Below are 8,280 nucleotides of genomic sequence, written 5' to 3'. Positions count from 1 at the left end.
CCCTGCAATCATGTCATCAATCACTTCTTCGACTCAGATCTTGTGGACCCAGTTCTTGAATATGGCTTTCACCACTACTTCGTCCTTGGCATCTTTAATGGCTTGCCAAATCCATTCGGTATCGAATGGTTTGAGCCATGTTGTGGGCCCCTCTGCCCCTGTTCAGCCCAAAGGCAGTTGAGTCTGTTTTATATTTTTAGTTTGACAAACTTTTGATGAAGATGCATCTTTGGGGCTCTCTGCCTCTCTTTGGCCCTTTGTCAGCACTTGAGTTGTTGAAGTTGGTTCCTTGGGCAATTCTGATTGGTGGATAATAGGGTCAGGTATATTCGAATGCATGCATAATTTAGACATAGGAGGTGGTACTACAGAAGGTAAAATGTCAGTCTGTCCAGCAGTTTGTGACCTGTTATCTGTTTCCTTGGCTGAGTGAGTGGAATTGCTCACTGCTCGGCCTTGTCTTTTCCCTCCTCGGGCTTGTCGTCTTGCCTGAGGTCTTCATCTTCCTTTATCAGTTTAGCAATCTGCATTCAGATATCTTCTCATGTGCACTTGTTCTTCTTCTCCAGGCAATTTCATGCCATATGGCCCAGTTGGCCACAATTAAAGCATTTCCTCTCCTTTTTGAGGTGATCCATGTCGATCTGCTTGCCCGTTGTGGTATTTGGACTCTTACCAGTTCACTTCCCATCATTCTGGAAAGTTGAGGCTAAGCTGCTGGGTCTGACAGATGTGGTCGCATGAGAGATTGAGGGCTTCGAGCTTTGTCCCTGATACCTGTGCTGGTTCTACAGGTTTGCTGCTTCCACCTTCTGTCGCTGTTATTCCTGCCATATCAGGATGATTTGTGCCTTCCAGTCATTGTAGCCAACTGGAACACTATGGCTGAGATCTGAAATAGTCTTGAGATAATGAGGTGGCAATCCCCACTTCATATACTCAACCATTCGTCCTGAGTCAGCTATGTCCTCCCTGACTCCAGTGAGTTTTTCGAGCCGTTTCAATTCATTGAAGTAGTCCAGTGCCACCTTGTTGCCTATCTTGTACTCCTTCATCTTTGACCTGTGGACTTCTTGTACTGCAGAGTCCATGAACTTGTCATGGATCATCTGCTTTAGTACCACCCAAGAGGGATACCAGTGGTGTTGCTGGGTAGTTGACTAGAAGTTAGGGGCTAATAGTACCCACCATACTTTTGCTTTGTCTTCGAAGTAGGTGGTGACATAGTTTATCTTGTATATGTCATGGAGGAAGTACAAGGCAAAGACCTGAAAATATTGGTCACAGTCCATAAGGAAATGGTCAATATTGTCTGAAGCCCCTTTAAAAGGAAGGGGCTCCTGCCCTAACATCAGTCTGATGTTCAATATATGTGCCTTCGGATCAAGAGGCGATATCAGATTTGGGGGTTTTCCCCCTAGAGGGACTAGCCCAATTCATCAGGGGTCCCAGAAAGGAATGTAGTGACCCATCATCAGCAACGGGACTTCATGAAGTTGGAGGCCCCTCTTTTTGGACAATCTACCCATCCTTGATGGTCCACCCCTATGCCATTGCTTTGGAGTCATTCTTCTTCTCATTGGCAGGAACCGATCTGGTTGCTTCATCAGGTGGTGGCTGCTCTCCCAATAGTTGGCTCTCTGTGCCGGTCCAGGAATTTGGGTGGTATGTTCTCAGCTGTCCATAGGATTGGGTTAGCTGAGATGCCATGCTGTGGATGGCCGATGTGGTGAGCAAGTATCTTGATGTCACTGTTTGGATTGATGATGCTGTGTTCGCCATCTTAGATGGCATCACACTTGGGGTCTATGGCATCGGTGCCTCTTATTTGCTGAACCTTGGTCGATATGGTGGCATCACCATCATCTGATAATGTAAATAGCGCTGATTAAAATTAAAAATGGCATGCTCAGTCGCAGCATACTGTAAAATCTCCTCCTGCTTGACGTGGTTGGTAGTGGTATACCTTCGTCCTAGGGACGATCATAGCCAACAATCGTCGCCAATGATCGTCCCTCTATAATTTGGCTACCTGCTCTTAGTATAACCGAATAAAGTCTTCTTCCCATGCCTCTCATTCCTGTCGTTTCTTCTCCTGTTCTTGGTGTGTGGTTATGTTGACAATACTTTCCCACTCAAGGATGGGGTCCACCATCCAGCTGCCTTGGTCCTCCTCCTCAGCCTCATTGTCCTCTTTGGCCCCCTTGTCAGTGGTCCCCTCAAGGAGGGAACTGCCTTACTGGCTGAAGGTTTCCAAGGTGAGTGGGTTGAGGCTGAGTACTTGACTTGGTGTCATTGGGTCTGGGTTGAGGAGAAGGCTCCTGGTCAGGCTGCTCCTCTTCTCCTTCTGCTGGCAGCGCCACTGCTCTGTGATACCAGCAGAAGTTTCTATAGAACCAGGAGCAAAGGAAGAGGGTGGTGATTGGCCTGTCGAGAACTCTTTTGAGATTCCCAATGGGGTCAATATGCTCATTGTTGTCTCTGATTGTTTCCCGGTCTGATGGTATCCTATCTCTCTGGATGAGGATATCATCAGTTTCAGCGATGGTGTCAGTCCCATATGATAACGAGTGGTTGTCGTCGAGGAGTGTTGGCTGCTGGTGGTAGTAGTCATCAGCATGGACAGTTCTGGCAGTGGTCCCGGTCTAAGAGTCAGGCTCACTGTCGGGAGTGGCTGGTTTCTGGAATGGAGAGTCGGGAGCATTGAGGAACTTGGCAAGGGACTGGGGGGTCAGCCATATTGGGTTTGGTACCACTGGACTATGCCTTGGTAGGCATGTGGCTCCTCTCTGTTTCAGTCTGCTGGCCACTCTTGTCACTGCTTGCCAGTATTGGACCTCGTCCCTGTTGGTGTCATCAAAGAAGGGGTCGGGACTACTGACCCTTGTTCTCCTTCCACTGCTTCTTGTTGATGAGGTATATCAGGGTTGATGCCTGTCAGTACTTCTAGTCCTTGAAGCCATCTGAATGGCATCCAGAGAGTCTCTAGCCCAGTGCCCAATTCCAGACTGGATGATGGTAGTTCTTGATGCAGTGATGCTGCGCTCAGGAGAGAGGTCAGGGGTATCAGGTCAGAGTTGTCAAAACCCTGTAGCCCAAGAGTTTCCAGGGTCTCAGACAATTGCCAACAGGGGTCTTGGGGGGTATTTGTGTCACTGCTGCTGCTGCTCCTCTTCTTTAGAACATCCTTCAGTTGAGCCCCTAGGCTTGTCTTCTGTTTCTTCAGGGTGTCGGACAGAGTTTCAGACAGAGGCAGGGATGTCATGGAGGGAGAGGTCTGATGTGACATTTCAGAGGATTGTACAGATATGCTGGAATTCTTGGTAGTGTCGAATGGCCCAGGTGGTAATGGATTGGCATCTACAGCACAGCTGTATGATCACCAATAAACTGATCAAGGTTCCAATGATAGAAGCCAAGAGTTTGAAGAACTTATGAGTAAAGTTCAGGTCAGATGGATTTAAGGCAGGGGGCATTCAGTTTCTTAGTACGGTTGGGCCTGAGAAAGGGAAGCAAGAAGCTTCAAGCTAATTGTTAAGCCCAAACTCCACATGACTATCAACATGTGATAAACAGTTCAGAACCTTGCACTTTGGGTTAGACTGACTGAGTTCACTGGTGTGTTAATAGAAGTGTGTGGTCAAGGCATTGCAAGTCACTCAAGATAGGATGGTGAAGAATAAACTTTAGCTCAAAGCTGGGGTATTACAGCAAGAGCTATGTTACTTAAATACTGTTCTGTTATCGTGCTATAAATAAATGTTTACAAAAGATATTGTCTGTTGTAGAGCTGTTACCTCTGCTGTTGCCAGGCTCTCCACAAAGGCTGTTGTCTGGCAGGCTGTTGTTGTTGCTGTTACTGCTGTTTAGTGACAAAAGGAGTATTGTCTCTCCCTTCACAGCACACAGCCATACAATAAGACAATGACTGACTGGGTTGCTGAGCTAAGCATTCCCATGGTCCTAAGCACTGGTCTAAGTGCTCTGACTAAGCAGAGATAGGGGTCATTTCCAAGGAAAAAGAAAAGAAAATAGAGAAAATCATAACAGTTTTCTATTATCCACTAATTTTATTTTATTATTACTATTTCACATTTGTATTTTCATACTCTAGTATCTAGACCCCAAACATAGTAGTGAATAGTTGACACTGAATGTTAAGAACATGCCAATTGATTAGGCTTAAATATATGCATAGAGACTGCTGGAGTATGTGGGCATCAATAAAGCTATTGGCAACATCACCCTTGAGTTAGGGTCTAAGGATTTGGATGGACAGAATAGAATTCTATCAGAGCAGTGAAGAGGAATATCCTTTGAAATAGAATCTGATAGATGAGATAGAGAGGAGCTGAAGTGAGCACAAAGTGTAGATGGCTATTCAAGTCAATATTTGAACTAAGTAATTACAACAATTGTATATAGTTTATATACTATTAATAGTTAATTCTGAGTTGAGTCTATTGAGTTCCAGTGTGAATTGTTCACTACCATTTTCAGAGTCTAGATACTACAATGTGAAATATGGATATGAAATGATAATGATAAAATAAAATTGATTGTTAATGAAAAGCAGATGGAGTCTGATGGGACATGGTGATTAAATTCATGATTGGTTAAAGTGGCATGGAGACTGGCAGCATGTGCATGACAGTATCCCTCTATTAGCATTCTTGCTCTCAAGAGTGCAGATTCCAATGCCTGGTGAGACCACATGGAGAATTGTTAGTGGCTATGGAAATTCTGCAACTTGATCTGCTAGCACCACTATCTCTTGCTTGGTTATCTTTTTCTTATCTTGTCAAAATGTTGACTGTCATAGCATGTTGTTTATTAGTAATCCCTGAGCCCTTCATGTGAATTCTGATGCTAGTTTGTTCTGAAAGAAAAAGGAAGGAGTTCTGGTTAGATCAGCTTGCAGTGGAAGAGAATCATGCTAAGGCAGTGGAGAGACATGAGTCATGAAAGGCAGAGAAAATAAAGAGGGAGCAGGAAGAGAGAATGAAGGTGGAGTGCACAGTCTATATGAAAAAGATGGAGGTCTTGAGGAGGGCCACAGAAAAGCAGAGAGAGCAGGAAAGGTTGAGGGCAGAGGAGAATGCACAGAGGTTGGTGGAGGCCAAGAAAAAGAAAAGGGCACAAGAGGCTGTGGAGGCTGAGGAGCAGGCACAATTGGAGAGTGAGACAGCAGGAGGAGGTAAGTCTGTGCAGACTCTGATAGAGAATATGAATTACCTTTGCAGAAAGATACTGGCCAAGATGGAGTTGAGTCCAGCAGGACCTGAGGTACATTTGGTGAAGGCTCTTTGGATTGAGACAGAGTCCAAGGGTGAAGAAAGTGAACTGTTGAATGCATCACAGGCCTGTCTGAAGCAGCTGAGGATGGATATTTGACAAGGTAAACAGAGAGTCACTAGGTCTATTAAGGAGGGTAGAAAATAAAAGGTCAAGTCAGTTAGTTTTGTGGCTGACAGCAGTAGTGAGAGTGGGGCTGGTACTAGTCTCAGGAAGAGAGTGAGGTTAGATATCATAGCTCTGATAGAGAGTGAGGGAGAAGTAGTTGGAGAGCATAAGTGGTATGTTTTTTCAGGGATCAGATTGCTAATTATCTTTTCAGAGTATTGTATCAGATATAGGCAAAATGATACTCTCTGCTATACCTGAACTACTGCTGGATGCAGTTAAACTTGTGCATGCTGTAAGGTTAAGAAGACAGCATGCTCATTTAACCAGAGAAGCAGTGTTGGCAGAATTGTGAGGAATGTGGAGATCACCACTGCTCTCTGGAAAATCAATGGCAATGTGAAGAAGTTGTAGAGCTGAGTGGATGAACTTGCAAAGAAGGTAGTGGGTTGGATAAATGAGTTAGTAGAGAAGGTGGCAGATATCTATAGGACTGTGAAGGGTTTACTGGATGATTATATGTCAGATATAGGGTCTCCAGTGGAGCTCATGTCATCTGACTTGGAGTCTTGGATGGCAGCTCACATAGAGTTTCAGCATATAGGAGAGTCAAAGATGAAGGAGTTGAGAAAGACAATAGAGAGGCATCTGGATAAGAATATGATAGAGTTGAAAGAGATGGGAAAGGAGATGGACTCTGATGGAGATGAGGATGGAGCAAGTTCTTTGGATGTTAGATCTTTCTCTTGAATGATTTGTTGTATTTGTTGTATTTTTGTATTTGTAGTGAATAGCTAGAGTCTAGTGGGACCAAACAAAATGTAATTATTTTTCTGTTTTCAGGTTTGAATGGAAGTGATAAAGGGTTGGTAATAGAAACCAGTGGGGCCAAGGGGATGAATATCAAGTGGACTGGAAATTTGAAAAGAGAGTGTTCAAGAGGTGATCTTGAACAAAGCTTCTAGTTTGTCTGGATATTAATAGTGAAATTCTTCAATGAATTCATCAGCAGAAAACTTAGAGGCTGATAACTAAGCAAATTCTTTGTTGGTATCTTTATAGCCTAGCCACTGGATCTTGTACAGCACTAGGCAGTGGAACTAATGGTCCAGCTTAGAGTTGAGAATTTTTATCCTTAGGCTGTGTTATTTTTATAAAGTCCCTTTTGGACTTAGTATTAGTGACTAGCATGACTATCAGCTTAGAGCCTCAGCCATAGTCCTCTACTAGCTAATGGTCCTCAGTTACTAGCATATTCTAGTGTGTTATGCAGAATTTGAAAATTATAGAGCTAGACATGTAGCTTGCATATCATTGGGCAATTTGATCTGATGTGACCAGTTTTTTCACATTCATAACATGTGACTTTTGGGTTGGATTTTTTACCATGTGCTGCAAGTGTCATAGTCTGATCAGAAGTCTTTTTCCTTAATTAGATATCTTTCTGAAGAATTTAAGAAATCAACTTGTAAGAATCTTTCAAGTCAGCAGTATCCACTGATGTGATGAATGAATTCCATGATTATAGGAGTGATATAAGCAGTGTAATAGAGAAGTCCTTCTCCTTCTGATAGGATCTCATAATCTTAATGTGCTTCTCTATGTTTCCTCCTTTTTCACACTGAGCTCTGAAGAATTTCTTTCTGACAAGGACAATTCTCATGGGTCCTTTGGACTCATACATATCTTTTAGAGCTTTCAAGGCTTCTGCCAAAGTCTTCAAACCAGTAATATATACCAGCAGACCATCTGAAACCTGTAATATTATTGTTGAAAGAGCCTTTCTATTGCTCTTCTTCTAATCTGCCATCAGTGCTGCATCTGCCAGGGCCAGAGTGCTTTCATCTGTATAATCAATTAGTCCTAAATCAGTTAGAATATTGATCATCTTGATTTTCCATATCAGGTAATTTTCTGAGCCCTTAAGAAGGTCAATTCTATATACAGACTGGCTATCCATGTGATTCTATATATATATAAAGTATAAAAGAGTGTGAAGTGAGTAGTGATATAAGTTTAGTTATGACTGAGGTCTATAATCTGTTGTAAGTATAGAGTACAGAGGCTTAGATTAGCCTCTTGAGAGAGAGATGTCCTACTTAAATACATTTTGCATTACTTCAAAATCTTTCTATGAAATACTATATAAGTCCAGATCACAGTCTAAGTCAGCTGCCACTGATTGATATAGCATCTTTGAGTACATTCTCATACTTGCTCAGGATTGCTATCCCAACACTAACTCAGACCACTGGTCTGAGCAGCCTCACTCTCAATGAATATGAATATGCACAAAGAGAGAGCTCTGCTCTCTCTTCCATCATCTGCAATGTAACAGACATCTTTGGTTTCAGACTCAATATATAAGGCATCTTACATGCAGCTTGAACAAGGTTGAAGATCCAATATAGTGTGCACTTTGATCTAGTACAGAACTATCAGGAGAAAATCTTGTGAGTGAACATCTATGAGGAAGGAGACAAGATGTCAGATGATGGAAGCTATATTGAGAAGATGAGGTGCTTACTGAAAGAAGCTGATGATATAGAGACAGCTATAAAAGAAGAGACCTTCATTACTATCCTTCTCAACTTGTTCCCTGAATTCTGAGATCTCATTGTTGTTAAGCCCAAATTCCACATGACCAATAACATGTGATAAATGACTGCTACCTTGCACTTCAGGTAAAATGATCAAGTCCACTGATGTGTTGTTGGTACTGTGTGATCAAGGTGTTTGCAAGTTGCTTGAGATAAGATAGTGAAGAATAAACTTTAGCTTGAAGCTGGAGTTACTATAGTGAGAGCTATGCTACTTAAATACTAAATCCTTATCATTCTAAGAATATAACTACCTAATTGTTTGTCTTGCTGCTAT

The 8,280-nt window shown here is 42.7% G+C and overlaps 1 protein-coding gene across 1 annotated transcript; it reads right to left on the bottom strand.

Annotated features, from left to right (window-relative positions):
- Positions 1–2,645: 2,645 nt before the first annotated feature.
- On the bottom strand, positions 2,646–3,265 carry BT62DRAFT_1001697 (uncharacterized protein; the record flags this gene model as incomplete). The annotated part of the gene is made up of 2 exons (XM_043176766.1): positions 2,646–2,844; positions 2,883–3,265. 2 exons carry the CDS (start codon positions 3,263–3,265, stop codon positions 2,646–2,648), a joined length of 582 nt encoding a protein of 193 aa, XP_043044357.1.
- Between the last annotated feature and the right edge of the window lie 5,015 nt (positions 3,266–8,280).

Source organism: Guyanagaster necrorhizus (genome assembly GCF_019112545.1).
Source record: "Guyanagaster necrorhizus MCA 3950 unplaced genomic scaffold BT62scaffold_4, whole genome shotgun sequence".
NCBI classification, from domain to species: domain Eukaryota; kingdom Fungi; phylum Basidiomycota; class Agaricomycetes; order Agaricales; family Physalacriaceae; genus Guyanagaster; species Guyanagaster necrorhizus.
The sequence above is the reverse complement of the archived record's forward strand: the minus strand, read 5'-3'. Positions and strand labels throughout refer to the sequence as shown.